This window comes from Ammodytes marinus, assembly GCF_949987685.1.
Source record: "Ammodytes marinus genome assembly, chromosome: 3".
NCBI classification, from domain to species: Eukaryota; Metazoa; Chordata; class Actinopteri; order Uranoscopiformes; family Ammodytidae; genus Ammodytes; species Ammodytes marinus.
Window position 1 is genome coordinate 3,505,667 of NC_137232.1, and position 18,097 is coordinate 3,523,763.

The window sequence follows — 18,097 nt, forward strand, 5'->3', positions numbered from 1 at the left end:
AAGGGGAGGAGCCTAACATGGTAAAGGGGAGGAGTCTAACGGGGTAAATGGGAGGAGCCTAATGATGTAAAGGGGAGGAGCCAAACGGGTAAAGGGGAGGAGTCTAAATGGGGTAAATGGGAGGAGCCTAATGATGTAAAGGGGAGGAGCCTAAAGTTGTAAAGGGGAGGAGCCTAAAGTTGTAAAGGGGAGGGGTCAAATGATGTAAAGGGGAGGAGCCTAAGTTGGTAAATGGGAGGAGTCAAATGATGTAAAGGGGAGGAGCCAAACGGGTAAAGGGGAGGAGTCTAAAGGGGGTAAATGGGAGGAGCCTAATGATGTAAAGGGGAGGAGCCTAAAGTTGTAAAGGGGAGGAGCCTACAGTTGTAAAGGGGAGGAGTCAAATGATGTAAAGGGGAGGAGCCTAACGTGGTAAAGGGGAGGGGTCTAACACGGTAAAGGGGAGGAGTCTAACGCGGTAAAGGGGAGGAGTCTAACGGGATAAATGGGAGGAGCCTAATGGTGTAAAGGGGAGGAGCCTAACGTGGTAAAGGGGAGGAGTCTAACTGGTAAAGGGGAGGAGCCTAATGTGGTAAAGGGGAGGAGTCTAACGGGATAAATGGGAGGAGCCTAATGATGTAAAGGGGAGGAGTCTAACGTGGTAAAGGGGAGGAGTCTAACGGGATAAATGGGAGGAGCCTAATGATGTAAAGGGGGAGCCTAACGTGGTAAAGGGGAGGAGCCTAACACGGTAAAGGGGAGGAGCCTAATGATGTAAAGGGGAGGAGTCTAACGGGATAAATGGGAGGAGCCTAATGATGTAAAGGGGAGGAGTCTAACGTGGTAAAGGGGAGGAGCCTAACGTGGTAAAGGGGAGGAGCCTAACGTGGTAAAGGGGAGGAGCCTAACGTGGTAAAGGGGAGGAGCCTAACGTGGTAAAGGGGAGGAGCCTAACATGGTAAAGGGGAGGAGCATAATGCGATAAATGGGAGGAGCCTAACGTGGTAAAGGGGAGGAGTCTAACGGGGTAAATGGGAGGAGCCTAACGTGGTAAAGGGGAGGAGTCTAACGGGGTAAAGGGGAGGAGTCTAATGATGTAAAGGGGAGGAGTCTAACGTGGTAAAGGGGAGGAGTCTAACGGGATAAATGGGAGGAGCCTAATGATGTAAAGGGGAGGAGTCTAACGTGGTAAAGGAGAGGAGCCTAACACGGTAAAGGGGAGGAGCATATTGTGGTAAATGGGAGGAGCCTATTGCGGTAAATGGGAGGAGCCTAATGTGGTAAAGGGGATGAGCCTAATGTTGTAAAGGGGAGGAGTCTAACGTGGTAAAGGGGATAACACCCTGTTTTTCAGTTTATGCTAATTAGCGGGAAATATTCCCTGGCGGACTTATATGCTCCCAGAGGCTTTTTTGTAGAGCACCCTAACATACACCTGTGTGAGAAATTTCAAGTCAATCGGAGTTACGGTGTGAGGGGCGTGGCCTCTCAAACTTTCTTCAGTCGGGGCTTAATAACAGCGCCCTCTAGCGGAAATTCAAAAAACTGTATAATAGCACACCATTCGGGGTAGGGACGGACGTTCTGTGAAATTTTTGCGTTTCTAAGTGAAACGGTGTGGGAGGAGTAGCAGCTCGAAATTTGCGGCAGAAGTAAGAAGAATAAGTATGGTGGAGAGTAATAACTAGAAATGCAATTCCTGAAGAAATTGCGGTGTGAATGCTGCGCTGCTGAACTGAAGCTGATGCTGAATAAACTTCACTGCTGAATGTTGATGAAGAACGAAGGATGAATGTATCTGAATGAACAGAATGGTTGAAAAATAGAATGTTTGAGAAATGTGGAATATTTGGAAGTTTGAATGGACTTTCTAGCTGGAATTAGGAATGAATTATGACCTTGAACTATGACCTCCAAAATGTAATCAGTTCATCTTTGAGTCAGAATCAACATTTGTGCAAAATTTGAAGAAAAACCGTGGAAGTGTTCATGAGATAATGCAGTCACAAAAGGCAATGTCACAGTGACCTTGAAATTTGAACTTTGACCTCTAAACTCTTGTGATGTCATCTCTGAGTCATACTCAACATCTGTGCAAATTTTTAAGAAAATCCGGTGAAGTCTAAAATTTGGTGTTGGAACGGGGAATCGAACCCCCAACCCTGTGTTCAGCTCAATCAGGATACTACCATGTAATGCCCTGAAGGAGCTGAACATGTAAAATGTGGAATGAAGTGTATCGGATGAAAAATTACTGAGTTAACGCATCTTGAATTTTCTCCATACGCTCTCTCTCTCTCTCTGGTGTGTGTGTGTGTGTGTGTGTGTGGCTGTTGTGTGTCTGTGTGGTGTGTGTGTGTGTGTCTGTGGTGTGTGTGTGTGTGTGTGTCTCTGTGGTGTATGTAGGGTGTGTGTGTGTGTGTGTGTGTGTGTGTGTGTCTGTGTGTGTGTGTGTCTGTGTGTGTGTGTGTGTGTCTGTGTGGTGTGTGTGTGTGTGTGTGTGGTCTGTGTGTGTGTGTGTGTGTGTGTGTGTGTCTGTGTGTGTGTGGTGTGAGTGTGTGTGTGTGTGTGTCTGTGTGGTGTGTGTGTGTGTGGTTTGTGTGTGTGTCTGTGTGGTGTGTGTGTGTGTGTGTGTGTGTGTGTGTGTGTGTGTGTGTCTGTGTGGTGTGTGTGTGTGTCTGTGTGTGTCTGTGTGGTGTGTGTGTGTGTGTGTGGTGTGAGTGTGTGTGTGGTGTGTGTGTGTGTGTGTGTCTGTGTGTGTGTGTGTGTGTGTCTGTGTGTGTGTGTGTGTGTTTGTGTGTGTGTGTGGTGTGTGTGTGTGTGTGTGTCTGTGTGTGTGTCTGTGTGTGTGTGTGTGTCTGTGTGTGTCTGTGTGTGTGTGTGTGTGTGGTGTGAGTGTGTGTGTGTGGTGTGTGTGTGTGTCTGTGTGTGTGTGTGTCTGTGTGTCTGTGTGTGTGTGTGTGTGTGTGTGTGTGTGTGTGTGTGTGTGTGTGTTTGTGTATGTGTGTGTGTGTGTCCCTCTCTCCCTCTCCCTCTCTATGGAGCATAAGGGATTGGAGTTTGACCTACATTAGCCTATGTCAAAGGCAGGTGCACGTTCAGGGGTCACCATGGTAACAGACAGCTAATCAGTGTCAATTGTAAACAGCTGGTAATCTACACACGTACGGCCACTTGTCTCCCCAACCAGATCACACAGACAGAGGTTTTAAATGAACGCATAAGCCCAAACTGCTTCTCATATCTCGCAAACCGTTTGTCTGACAGAAAAAATTATCGTACTTTGAGAATCAGAAGATTCCAATTAATATTCAGTGTCAAATGTGTTTCTTTAATGTAAAAACTTTTGAGTTGAGAGCAATTTACGTTTAGATTTCTGGTGTTCTTTTTTATTCCCTCTCCTCCACTCTGCCACACTCTAAATATCACTAAAATTGATTTTACATGCGTCAAACATGGCTGAGTAATTTGAAAACTATGCATTTTTTTTAAAAGGTTGAATTTTAACAATGAAAGACGAAAGATAGCTGAACTGTTTCTCGAAGAAATTAACTTTGTAGGATGAATTATCAGTGAGCTTGAAGTGTTTGAAACCAGTGCAAAACGCTCCGCATTTTGCCAATATCCCAATGCATTCCCAATACGGATTTTGGGTGTAATAAACCTTTAGATATCTCTGAAGTTATGAATTTTATGAAAAGATAGTGAATTATGGAAATGTGCTCCCGTGCAAGACGAACATGGGACAATTTGAATCGAGTTTCTACGATAAAGTATGAACGAGTAGGAGGAATCATAATTTTGCATGAAATATTAATTTCATAAAAAGTAAAATGTATTTGAAGTTATGGACTTTCTGAAAAAACTGTTCATGAGTTATTGTTGTCTGGAATGAGCTGAACATTTAGACGTAAGAATGGAGTTTCTAGGATGAATCCTCAGGGAGGAGAAGAGACTTGAAACATTTCATAATTTTGGTTTAATTGCTTATTAATTATGAAGTTATGAATTTTTTTGAAAATTTTGAATGAAAGCAATAATGTGAAAAATGGGCTGAATATGAGGATAGTTGAAGGAAGTTTGTGGAATGAAGCATGTTGAAGATATGGCCGGGCCTGAATATGGCGGAATAATAATACGGAATAATAAATACGTAGAATATCAATGCTGTGAATGCTTTCAGCATTCACACCAATTACGGGCCCTCAATACATTGAGAGCCCGTACTTAATAAGTATGGTGGAGAGTAATAATTACGGGCCCTCAATACATTGAGGGCCCGTACTTAATTAAGAATGCATGTGTTAATAGTTGTCTGGCCCTGTCCGTTAGTGGAAGGCAGCCCCTTATTGGTTCTTGTAGGCGTGGGAGAGAAATCAATGTGAAGCTTTAGGCTGGTTTCACTACGCTAACAACAAAATGACTTGGAAAAAAATTAATAATTCAAGGCAAAATCTTCAACTAAACAATTGAACCTTTGTGCTTTTTTAGAGGAGAGCTTACTAATTTATCTAATTCCTACTATGGCTGCTAATCGATTACAATATTTAACTACCATTAATCGCATAATAGTCCATAGTTAACCTGCAATATTGGCTTCATAGAAAGAAACTGATATGGATGTGTGTCGGTCGATAAGTAGAAAGAAATGTAAGCAAATAAATGCTATAGATATGTTCAAGGTATTTTATAAAAAGTGTGTCCGTTAGATACTTTGCTCACTATATCATTTTAAAACTGTATTTAAAGATGTAATCTGACGTGCGCGCAAGGTTAAACATGTACACAAAACAATTGCAGTCGTGTAACCGTTTAGACATTTTTGCAAACGTTCACACCACTAATTTCTACTGGTATAGGCCTCAACAATCCAGGTCAGGCTTTGCTGTTAGCATGACCTGTATGAATGAACTAGTCTGGACCTGAACTGGACTCAGCTTAACCAGGATTGACCTTCTTTCAGATGTTAAAACCAACATCTCATGACACACTTTTTCCAATAAATGAAACATGTATCCACTGGTGACATAAGCAATTAAATGAGACCATGAAAGAGATTCAACCTTTTATTACAATGGTCGGATCCCAATAGATTTCTCTCCCTTACACACTTGACCTGGCACCATCATTGTTATGTGACTACAGTCCATAAAGTTATTGGGTCACCCTGTAACACAAAACCCAAAGGTAACTACCACGACCAGACAAAACTCCTGCAACAATGTAGCCTCACTGCAGCAATTATGCTGCTACAAAATCCTCAATTCGTCCAGCAGCCTTTTTTTGACACACTTGAATGTCAAGAGCCATTGTGTGTTTTTTCAGAGACATCAGACACTTTGTAACCCCCCATACTGTCCTAAAGTCGAGGCGCCTACTGTAATGAGGACAATTTAGCTGTCATAAGAGGTGTTGGCCTCCCATGGCAATTGTCTCACTTTGTCATTTGAAATACTTGGCCCAGTCTTAACCCCTCACTGGAGTGGGTGTTACGGATGGCTCTATGTCTTCGTCACCTCAGGGTACGGTCTTGTCAGCGTCAGGTTACCTTGCTGTATATACACACACACGCACGCGCGCACGCACACACACACACACGCACACGCACACGCACACGCACACACACACTGTGATTCATACGCAGAAACACACATCGTTCAGCTAATGGCGTCTCCAGTCAAAACACCTGCCCTCCTCTTTAACCGCGCTGCAAGCCATCCCGACTCCTAAATGTAGCTGAATGGCCGTTAATCCCCCCCAACTCCTCTTTCACTGAACAGACAGGGTTCGGTGTCAGCAAAGTGTCCGAGCTTAGCACATCACTGGGAGAAGTCCACCGTTTCAACCAGGGATTTACTATTGTCTGGAGGTTACCGAGTCCACCGGCGTACAGTATTTATGTGTGACAATGTCACCTCAAGCTGTTCAAATTGATTTAGAACAGGGTGGACATCAAAAGCAGACAAGTCTTTTGTCAGAGTGGTTGGGGGTTTTGGTACATGAGATGCTGCTGCTTCACCTTGTGTCATGGACATGGACACCACTACAATAGCTGGAGCACCTGATCACAGACCGCCTCTGAAATACTGTCACCTCTGGTTCAATGACATACTACACAGATACAATCAATTGACCAGATCAGTTTTTTTCAGAAATAAATACATTTCTAATGTTACATATTTTAAACTTTTTTTAAGACCGTTAACAATATTTGTTTTTTAATCAAAGCTTTCTTCATACTCTGCACAAATGTTGACCATGACTCAAAGATGAACTGAATAGATTTTGGAGGTATAAGGTTACCTTGTCACCTTGTACCACATTGAAGCTTCCGGGGAGCTTTACATTCTTTAAAGCCTTGCCTACCAGCACCATACTTTCCCCGTTCTGCAATTGTATTCCTTAAAGAGGCATATAACCGCCAGGCGGTAGTTCTAGTTTTAAAATGTTCTATTACAGTTGTAATACCAGCATGTAAAGGAGTCACTGTCATTGTTCCGCCATTATAATATTGGCAAAGTACATATTTTTTTTAAATAACTTTTAGACCATGGTACATCCAATCTGTCCTTGAAATGAAAAACTACATCATGGCGTAGTTGTAAGCGCGCCCCACTCAAAGCATGGTACTATTAATGAAAAAAAAAAAATACATTGGCTACATTTTTATTTTTATTTATTTGTTTATTTGACAGGAACAGTGCACATTAATAAACATTTCTGTAAATATGCCAGAAGGCTAGTTTCCATCTGCAGTCCTTGGCCAGATGTAACAAAAGGCTCCCTAAAAAGCAAATAACAAGCAAATAACAAAAAGAGTTAAAAAAGGAACATATAAAAGCAACAGATACAACATTAATTATAACCACTACAAGTATTCAGTAGTTCAAGCATTAAAATACATAAAGCATGCAGGACAAACAAGAGTCGGAATCAGACAAACACAAATTAAAAAGGTAGACTAGGATTTATAGCAACATTAAGGGCCAGTTTCACAGACATGGATTAAGCCTAGTCCAGGACTAAATGAAGATTTGAATGGAGATTGTCCATTGAAAGTAGAATTTAGTCCAGAACTAAGGCGTAATCCATGTTTGCGAAACCGGCCACAGATGTGTTAGACATGGAGGCAGTAGCCCACCAAAGCAGACAGTACATGCACAACAAACAAACAAAAAGTCGACATGACAATAGTACATGAAGCAGCATGTACTATTGTCATGCTGCTTCATTTACATGTTGTGTGTTTTAAGTTTCTGCATTGTAAAAGAAAAATGACTGCTTGTGATCAAACAAACTACATTTTGTCTATCATACGCTCCATTTTAAATCCCTTTTGTGTAAAAAATGTGCACGTTTTCAGGGCAGGTCATGCCGCTACTACCATGGAGTCCAGAGGATGCGGGACCAGCACACACTACAGCGGGTACACGGACTGCATCAAGCCTGGGACATTGAGGACCTGGTCACAGTGGGCAAACGTATCCGGGCCTGCTCCTACTATGCTGCTCGGGAACTGATGCAGGACGCCTCCATCATCTTCTGCCCATATAACTACCTGATGGACCCAATGATCAGAGAGAGTGTGAGTAGTGTTTGGTAGAGGAAGTGGGGAGGAATTGTAGAACATCCAGAAAGGGGTTGAGTGAGTATTAAACAATCATTTTTTTAATCATGTGGTATTGAGGCATTTCAGTTAGTGCCAAAAAGAAATAGAACTTTGATACCCAGCCCTACTCCCTTCAATTGGCCTTTTCCTCTCTTGCTAACAATCACTGTTTTTTCATCAGATGGAGATAAACCTGGCAGGTCAGATCTTGGTGCTGGATGAGGCCCACAACATCGAGGACTGTGCCAGAGAGAGCGCCAGCTACACTCTGAACCACAACAGTCTGCAGATGGCCAAGGAGGAGCTGGACGGCATGGTCAACAACAACATCAGACGCTCCAAACACGAGCCTCTCAGGAACTTCTCCTACAGCCTGATCAAGTGGGTGATTGAGTGACTTCATTCTGCTCATCGGTGGTTTATCATTGGAGTAGATAGTAACTAAGGATGTATTGTTTGCTCACTGTGTCAGCTGGATCCAGGAGAGCCAAGGCCTGATGTCTGAACGGGGATATGAGAGCGCCAGTAAAGTCTGGAGTGGGAAGGATATACTGGGAGTCTTTCACCAGTTGGGCATCACTGCTGACACCTTTAACATTCTCAAGGTACACTACATGCCTTTGCAATACTTGTTGACTTTTGAAGTTTGTCATAGGGTGTCAGCTTTAGATTTTAAAGACATTTTTGGAACTAGAATGCATCAATCTGATGCCTGGAAATCCAGACCTGCCGATGGCAAATTAAGTTTGCTCAGCATGTGTCTGGGCATGCTCCATTGAAGCTTATTAAATATGTCAGACATTTCTGAGCTAAGTTTCAATTAGTTCTATCTGATATGGGCGGGCCAGAGCCCTATGTATGGTGCTCTGGGGCAGAAGTAACCAGATGACGACAGTGCTGTGCAAGCGCCTTCGAAGCCGTGATAGTAAACATCAAAGATGGCTGCGGATATTGTTGTTTGAGTTCGAGACGGCTTTGGCCTCGACCCTTTACGATTTGGAAGACGGCACTCAAATCTTTCATTAGCAAGTAAGAGGAATGTTCTGTTTTGCCGACCGACTACGGCAAAAGTTTAATCTAAACAGTTACCCCGCTGCTCGCTAAACGAACAGGGCTTAATACGTCACCTTGTTCATTACTCTGATTGGTCGTAGTGCTATATCCAATTGCGTGCAGTGGTATTTGAAATGCACGCATAGGAGCCGCCCCTTGAGTTGGGAAAGTCTATTGATCGTGGCCACACCCTATATCGTTCTACAGTGCGTTCCAAATTATTATGCAAATGATATTTTTCGCAGATTTTCCTAAATAGTCGATGCAAATGACAGTCAATATAATTTAAGTCATCAACCGTTAAAGTATGATTCACATTTTATTGAACAAACCTCCCAATGATAACAGTATTTTTTTTCAAAAATAAAAAGCTCAAAATGCACTGTTCCAAATTATTATGCACAACAGAGTTTCAAAACATTTTATAGGTTGTGAAGAACTAAAAAAGGCCATTTGTTGAATTTGCAGAATGTGAAGGTCATATTTAGTGAAATCAAAAGCTATTTCAATCAAAAAAATCTTAACAGGCCAAGTTACATGTTAACATAGGACCCCTTTGACAATTCTTGTATCCATTGAACTTGTGAGTTCTTGGAGAGTTTCTGCTTGAATATCTTTGCAGGATGCCAGAATAGCCTCCCATAGCTGCTGTTTTGATTAGAACTGCCTCCCAACCTCATAGATGTTTTGCTTGAGGATGCTCCAAAGGTTCTCAATAGGGCTGAGGTCAGGGGAAGATGGGGCCACACCATGAGGTTCTCTCCTTTTATGCCCATAGCAGCCAATGACACAGAGGTATTCTTTGCAGCATGAGATGGTGCATTGTCATGCATGAAGATGATTTTACTACGGAAGGCATGGTTCTTCTTTTTGTACCACGGAAGAAAGTGGTGAGTCAGAAACTCAACATACTTTGCCGAGGTCATTTTCACACCGTCAGGGACCCTAAAGGGACCTACCAGCTCTCTCCCCATGATTCCGGCCCAAAACATGACTCCACCACCTCCTGTCTGCCGTCGCAGCCTTGTTGGGACATGGTGGCCATTCACCAACCATCCACTACTCCATCCATCTGGACCATCCAAGGTTGCACGGCACTCATCAGTAAAGAAGACTGTTTGAAGATGAGTCTTCATGTATTTCTGAGCCCAGTGCAACCGTTTCTGCTTGTGAGCATTGTTTAGGGGTGGCCGAATAATAGGTTTATGCACAACTGCAAACCTCTGGAGGATCCTACACCTTGAGGTTTGCGGGACTCCAGCGGCACCAGCGGCTTCAAATACCTGTCTGCTGCTCTGTAACGGCATTTTAGCAGCTGCTCTCTTTATCAGATGAATTTGTCTGGCAGAAATCTTCCTCATATTACCTTTATCCGAACGAACCCGTCTGTGCTCTGAATCAGCCACAAATCTCTTCACAGTACGATGATCACGCTTCAGTTTCTGTGAAATATCTAATGTTTTCATACCTTGTCCAAGGTATTGCACTATTTGACGCTTTTAGGCAGCAGAGAGATCCTTTTTCTTTCCCATAGTGCTTGAAACATGTGGTCTGCTTAATCATGTGGAACGTCCTTCTTAAGTAGATTTCCTTTGATTGGGATCACCTGGCAAACTAATTATCACAGGTGTATGACATTGATTTCAATGATCCAAGGTGCCCTGAGACACAATATCATACATATGTTTTATTGAAAAACAAAAAATTAAATGTTTATGACACTTCAATCCAATTTGCATAATAATTTGGAACACATTGTAGATATGGGTCTGAATTTCCAGGCTATCAATCTGGTGCGCTTTGACAGGAAAATTAAGAGCTGTGTGACTGTATTATTTTCTGGAATAATTTGGAGACATTGAGTCTCTTAACGTGGAAGCTATTGAAGAATTAGTTCTTATTTTTTATAAACATAATTTAAAAAAATTAATTGAATTCACATAATTACATATTATCTATCAAAATGAGTGTGTTCACGGCATGCCCCCCTGAAATACATTTTTGTTAACTTTCTAAGTAAAATGCATCAATCTGGTAGCCTGGAAATCCAGACCCTGATATCTTGAACGATAGAGGGTCTGGCGACGATCAATTGTAATTTCCAACTCAAGGGGCGGCTCCTACTCGTGCATTTCAAATGCCACTGCACGCAGTTGGATAGCACTACAACCAATCAGAGCGATGCACAAGGCGACGTAAGCCCCTTTCGTTTAGCAAACAGCTGTTAAACTGTTAAATTAAACGTTTGCCGTTGTCGGTCGGCAAAATAGAACATTCCACTTACTTGCTAATGAAAGATTTGAGTGCCGTCTTCCAAATCGTTAAGGGTCGAGGCCAAAGCAGTCTCAAACTCACACAACATATCCGCAGCCATCTCTGATGTTTACTATCACGGCTTCGACGTCGCATGCACGTCACTGTCGTCATCCGGTTACGTCCTCCCCAGAGTACCATATAAAGGGCTCTGGCGCGCCCATATTAGATAGAAGAACCAATTGAAACGTGAGCCCAGATTTCTGCTCTTCTTGATAAAGCTTCAACGGAGCGTGTCCAGACCAACACGCGCAGCAAATTTAATTTGCCAGCGCCTAGTGGCAGGTCTGGGAATGCCAGGCTATCAATCTGGTGCACTTTGACAGGGAATTCAGTTTTTTTTTTCCAACCTAACTTACTTTTTTTTTTAAAGATATTTTTTTTGGCATTTTTATGCTTTATTGACAGTGCAGAGAGACAGAGGTGAAATGGGGCAGAGAGGGGAGTGACATGCAGAGAACGACCGCGGGTGGGAATCGAACCCGGGTCTGCTGCTGGGCCCGGCCCGGGAGGGGGACGCCTTACCAACTGAGCTAAAGGCGCCCCCCAACCTAACTTACTTCTACACAAAACTGATTCAATACCTCCATGCTGACTTGGTCATCAGCAAGGAGGTATGTTTATGAAGTTATGTTTTCAGTTTCTCTTTTACAAAGCCCTGTTCCTAGTTTTTATATTTGTATTATGTACAGCAACATCACTTTGTCATTGAAAGCAACAGGCACCATGGGAAGTGTAGTTCATTGCATTTAAATACAGTATATATACTACATGTTCTTCCCAGGTTTGAAACGTTCTGTTCTGACTGCACAGTATTTTCTCTCATATGTCCAACACTGTCTTTCTGCGTGACAGCAAAACTTGGCAGCAGTGCTGGAGAAAGAGGAGCGTGTTGGTGTGGTGAATGGTAAAGAGGATATGGTCGGGATTCCAACCATCAGCTCAGTCACCGCCGCTGTGCTCAAGAGCCTCTTCATGGTGCTGGACTTCCTCTACAGGGACAACTGCAGGTTGAGAGACGAAGCAAAGAATCATGATGAACTTATGTGTAGGGCATAGCAGTCAACAGTTGCTCACTTGTTCCTTGTGTGTGTGTGTGTGTGTGTTTGTATGTGTCAATGTGTGTGTGTGTGTGAAGGTTTGCTGAAGACTACCGGGTGGCTCTGCAGAAGAGCTATGCATGGACCAGCCAGGTGGCACCCCCCGATGTCCCTGACGCCCAGGGCTTCTTTGTTCGGCCACGGCAGAGAAACCGCCAGAGTGTCAGAGTCAAGACAGAAGTCCTGACACTCAGCTTCTGGTGCCTCAACCCTGCTGTGGTGAGAGCTAAGACATGGAACTGATCTCAGGGTTTTTCCTGGCTCAGAATGGGCCTCTGGGGGGTGAGAACACGGAACAACTTTTTTGGGGTCGCGACTGCAACAGTATAGGCGAAAAGTTTGTGAATTTTATGAGCGGTGTGGGGTTGAGAAAATGTTATAAGTTTTATTATTAGTAGGGCTGTCAAACGATTAACATTTTTAATCAGATTAATCACAGGATTCTGTGGATTAATCACGATTAATCACGATTAATTTACCATTCGAAATATGCCCGAAAAATTTTCTCTGTATATTGTGAACGGAAAGATAAAGGACAGAAGGTGGATATGTACATTTAAAATTAGTATTTTTATTAATTGAAAATCCAAATGATGGTTTATTACTGAAAATAAATTTAAATCAAACTAAAATATATACCTACCACACCATAATTCAATTGGTCTGTCTCTTTACTACTGTATGTCTTTGGGCAAATATAGGCTATAGAATGGCATTTATTTGGTGAATCTATAGGTTGTGCATTCTTGAATACAACTTGATTACAGTGTGTGTGTTTGTGTTTGTACGCGCCACCACGTCCTAGGGGACTGTTCATTTGTGCCAGGAAGCCGACGTTATGTTGATGTCTAAACACACACACCTCTGAAAACTGCAGACGTTTGTGTCCTCGCGGGCTCTGAACAGAGCGGACAATGTGTCTCCTCCTGTTGCTTCGACATCAACTGCCACCTGCGGCAGTTGATTTTATATACTATCTATTAGGGGTGAATCTCTTGGCACCTCACGATTCGATTCCGAGGTCAATGATTCGATTCAAAATCAATTTTCAATGCAAAACATTTTTTATGTACATACTAGAGGTGGGCATAGATTAATTTTTTTAATCTAGATTAATCTAGATTAATTTTGGAATTAATCTAGATTAATCTAGATTAAAATGGCTCATTTGAATTCATTCATAATATGTGTGTGCTCCTAAATAATGACTCAAAGTAAGTCTTTGAGAACGTGTTTCTCAAGCCAGGTGGCGCATCAGACCAGGGGCTCATCTCCTGTTTCCAACATGCATCACAAACTGCTTGAGGAAGCTGTTCTACTATGATAATTGGTGATGAAAATAAATAATGTTCAACAAGATGTTACTTAGTAACGCGTTACCGGCATCGGACCTCTTTTTTCAGTAAGTAATCTAACGCGTTACTATCTCCAAACCAGTAATCAGATTAAAGTTACTCATCAAAGTCACTGTGCGTTACTTTTTCTGTAATTTTCCATAGTGAAACATTTTACATAACTGCACAAATGACTGCGATTGCGATTTTATGTAAATAAATGTGCACGCATGTGTCTCTAAACGCTCCAACTGCTCCAACCGCTCCTCTCGTCTTTTTGGTAGCGCCCCTCGTCTCTGTCATGCAGCGTGTGTGTGTGCGCCTGTGTCTGTGTGTGTGTGCAGCAGCATTACGGCCGAACTGTGGCGCAAAACAAAGTTTCCCCCCCGATGAAATATAGCGTCTGCTATGGGGATATTTAGGATTCGGGTACGGTGACGTTGACGTTGAAGAGATAGAAGTGTTTAAAACTTGGAAACTTATAGTCACGTGGCGACCGGTGGCCACACACACCCACCCTGCGTTCCAATACCCGATTGTGTCGTGGGCAAGTGATGGAGAGAGAGAGCGGCGGGTGTGTGAGAGAATAAAGGCTCCTCAAGTGTCAACAACGGCCCCCGGCTATTATTATCTCCCCTGAGCCGAACAGGAGGTGGAATAAGAGATTAACGGCGATATTTTTTTTATCGCCGATAAGAGTCTTGCGTTAACGCAGCACGTTAACGCCGATAACGGCCCACCACTAGTACATACCCATGTGTGATTTTCAAAAATATATTTATATACACATATGTGTTTGCTACTCAGAGTTTGCTAATCACTTCCTACTTTTGTGATGATCATTAAAGACAATCAACAGATTAATTACCTTCTCTCTAGCTTTTCTTGTAACAAATATGACTTTCTACGTATGAACAGTGCAATAATCAATGCAACTTGCATTTCAACACAATATGGAAGTATGTAAAAACTAAACCGATTCAGTTTTATTTTATTTCTAATCTCGTAAATCATGTTCCTATAGGATTTCTATTCTATTATCTATTATTTTCTATGTCATTTCAACACATTGTACAAAAAGTATGGCTTGGAATTCAGCTCTCATACAAAAACGTAAACAGAGAGAAAGCCGGTGCAGGTCATGGGTTTGCTGCTCTCAGCCCTTATGTAGCCACGTTTGTAAACAACTCGCACATGTGTGGTGTGCATGCGCAATGGCGCAGGAAGTACTAGTATTACAAAAAAAATAAAAATTATATATATAAAAAAGAAAAAAACGATTATTAACTTATCTGAATCGATTCAGAATAGTTCGAGAGAGAATCGCAATGCATCGGAGAATCGATTATTTTTCCCACCCCTACTATCTATGCCCGTGACACAGACGTGGCTGTTTGCAGTTTAAAACACGCCATGGGCTAACGTGCTGCTATGTTTGGCTGCACGCAGCTACTGATCCTGGGTCAGCCACAACGTAAGAGTGATTGTAGTACAGAGCGGGTGGGATGCACGGGGCGGATCATTCTGCACATGCATTCATTTCGTTTAAAAAAATTAACGTGTTAATTCCAGAAATGAATCACCCTGCGTTAACGCGTTAATTTTGACAGCCCTAATTATCAGATTATTTTGTTTTCATGATCGAGGGAAGCAGTAATATTACTTGAAATGCAATTAATCACCCAGCCCTATAATAAGGTAGCCTGGAAATCCAGACCCTGATATATTGAACGATAGAGGGTCTGGCCACGATCAATAGTAATTTCCAACTCAAGGGGCGGCTCCTACTCGTGCATTTCAAATGCCACTGCACGCAGTTGGATAGCACTACAACCAATCAGAGCGATACACAAGGTGACGTAAGCCCCTTTCGTTTAGCGAACAGCTGTTAAACTGTTAAATTAAACGTTTGCCGTTGTCGGTCGGCAAAACAGAACATTCCACTTACTTGCTAATGAAAGATTTGAGTGCCGTCTTCCAAATCGTTAAGGGTCGAGGCCAAAGCAGTCTCAAACTCACACAACATATCCGCAGCCATCTTTGATGTTTACTATCACGGCTTCGACGTCGCATGCACGTCACTGTCGTCATCCGGTTACGTCCGCCCCAGAGTACCATATAAAGGGCTCTGGCGCGCCCATATTAGATAGAACCAATTGAAACCATAGCCAGATTTCTGGTTTTCTTGATAAAGCTTCAACGGAGCGTGTCCAGACCAACAAGCGCAGCAAATTTAATTTGCCAGCGCCTAGTGGCAGGTCTGGGAATGCCAGGCTAATAATAAGGATGACTAGAAACAACTTTGGAGAGGTTTAAATAGATAAATATGTTCTCAATTTTTATCATTTTGGGGCTGGGAATTTTCCTTTGGGGAAGGCATAAAACCACTTTGGGGGGCGCCAAAAATGTATCTATGCAGGAAAAACCCTGGATCTGTTATTGAAGTCTACCAACATAAGGAATTTGAATGAATTCATGTGAATGAATGTTAACGTTTGTAGTAGCCAATAATGTAGCGGCCGGTAGCTTCAGAATTTTCAGTTTTAGATGTAATAAAAGCCAATCATGTGATAACTTGCCAATAGCGTACTACAATTTATGAACCAATAACGTTTAACGTTATCAGTTATAAGCCTACATTATTGTCTAGTTGTTACATTATTGGCCATTGTAATCATTTGACTGTAATAACTGCAGCTGATAAAGTAATAATATACATATATCACTTCATTTAAGTTTGATTTATTGGCTTTAAAGTATCGGATTTCCTAACTATTGCCTCTTTCAAATACCTGCTTTAAGACCTGACCACACAAACACCCCTACTCTACATCATGGCCACAGGTCATTGGTTTATTTATTGTATTTAGGGCTGCAACTAACGATTATTTTGATAATCGATTAATCTGTCGATTATTTTCTCGATTAATCGATTATTAATCGATTCGTGTTTTGGTCCGTAAAATCTCAGAAAATGGTGAAAAATGTTGATAAATTTTCCAAAGCCCATGTTGACGTCCTCAAATGTATTGTTATGTCCAAAAAACACAGATATTTCAGTTTACTGTCATAATAGGATTAAAGAAACCAGAAAATATTCACATTTGAGAAGCTGAAATCAGAGAATTGACATTTTCTATTAAAAAATTACTTGAAACGATTAATCGATTATCAAAATAGTTGGCGATTATTTTAATAATCGATTCATCGATTAATCGTTGCAGCTCTAATTGTATTACGTTATTGGCATGTTACTCTATCATTGGCTTTTATTACAATGAAAATGAAAAAATGATTCTGTTACTACGTTACTACGTTACTACGTTATAGTCTGTTATTACATTATTAGCTGCTGCGCTGTTTCTTACTTGCCAAACTCTGGTCAAATACGTCACAAAAATAGCAAAATGTTTGAAATCATGAGCAGTTTTTTCAGCTTAAATCTCCACTGTTATGACATACATTGCCATGTTTTTTTTTTACTGCGTCTGTTATCTCCCAGGCTTTCTCTGACCTGAGTGGCTCGGTGCAGAGCATCGTGCTGACGTCAGGCACCCTGTCACCCATGAGCTCATTCTCCTCTGAACTCGGGGTGAAGTTCTCCATTCAGCTGGAGGCTAACCATGTCATCAACAAGTCCCAGGTCAGTGGCTCCACATACTATCCCTGCATTCCAAATCACATACTCTTTTTCTTTTTACTACACTACATAGGGGAGACCGGGTCTAGTAGACACTCTTTTTACTCTAGTGAGAATTGCTCATCACCTAAACATCTTTCAATTGTCATTCCTACATTAAATTGAAGCTTCAGGTGTTGGCTTGAAATGTGTACCCCTCACTTCTTCTAACTTATTGTAATAAAGAAGACATTTACCATCAAAGACACTCTAACACATTGTGTAACACTATGGGGTTGTTTGTCACAATGTTATCTTAATGGGAAAAATCTTAAAAAGAAGGCAAGAAAGCAGAACTAAATTTGAAAGTTTAATTTCATTGTCAAGTTGAAAAATAGGCCTACATAACTGTATGCATCTTAACACAAAATGAGCAAGGAATAATAATAATAATAATAAGGAAATCCATATTAAGACCAGCCTACTGTATGTAACAACATAAAGAACAAAACAAATAGGTCTAACAATAATAGCCTACTCAACAAGGCTACACACATCTTCTGTTTCTTCTTCCCCAGCTGGCGTGGATGGCAGCTGGTCTAGTTTGGGATGCACTGGGTCGTTTTGATTTTGTTGCCCTTTTTCTCTTTTGCATGCTAGCTGCCTTTTCCTGCTCTATTCTCTCCGTCTCTGGGGTGTCAGTGAGAATACAGCTTGACATTTTCTTTTGTTATTGGGTTCCTTTTCTGGCTGCAGCCTTTGGATAACATGTGACAACCAACCCCCCCCAAAAATAAGACGACCAACCCCAACTGGAATTTCTCGCTATTATCAAGGCCAACAATCATCTGACAACTTATTAGCTTGCCAACAACAATCTAAACTATAGCTTACCCTTCACACTTTTTTAGGGTAATAAGTGTTTTGTTATAAACTCATTGTGTAAAAGCCTAGAAGAAAAATACTGAGGAGCTAAATATTTTCAATTTGACATGAAAAATACAAACAGTCCTCTCACCTCAAATTCAGCAGTCTAACTCCAAGGAAGACTATGTAGGTGACCTCTGATCCCAATTCTGGATATTTACAT

The 18,097-nt window shown here is 41.8% G+C and overlaps 1 protein-coding gene across 2 annotated transcripts in view; it reads left to right on the forward strand.

Moving 5' to 3' along the window:
- brip1 (BRCA1 interacting helicase 1) overlaps positions 1-18,097 on the forward strand; it is a 90,604-nt gene that overhangs the window by 25,417 nt on the left and 47,090 nt on the right. For both annotated transcript variants that reach the window (XM_080053731.1, XM_080053730.1), the window contains exons 8-13: positions 7,343-7,564; positions 7,770-7,969; positions 8,061-8,193; positions 11,810-11,964; positions 12,093-12,273; positions 16,891-17,031. In XM_080053731.1, coding sequence (XP_079909857.1) covers positions 7,343-7,564; positions 7,770-7,969; positions 8,061-8,193; positions 11,810-11,964; positions 12,093-12,273; positions 16,891-17,031 — 1,032 coding nt within the window. The remainder of the gene's footprint in view (positions 1-7,342; positions 7,565-7,769; positions 7,970-8,060; positions 8,194-11,809; positions 11,965-12,092; positions 12,274-16,890; positions 17,032-18,097) is intronic.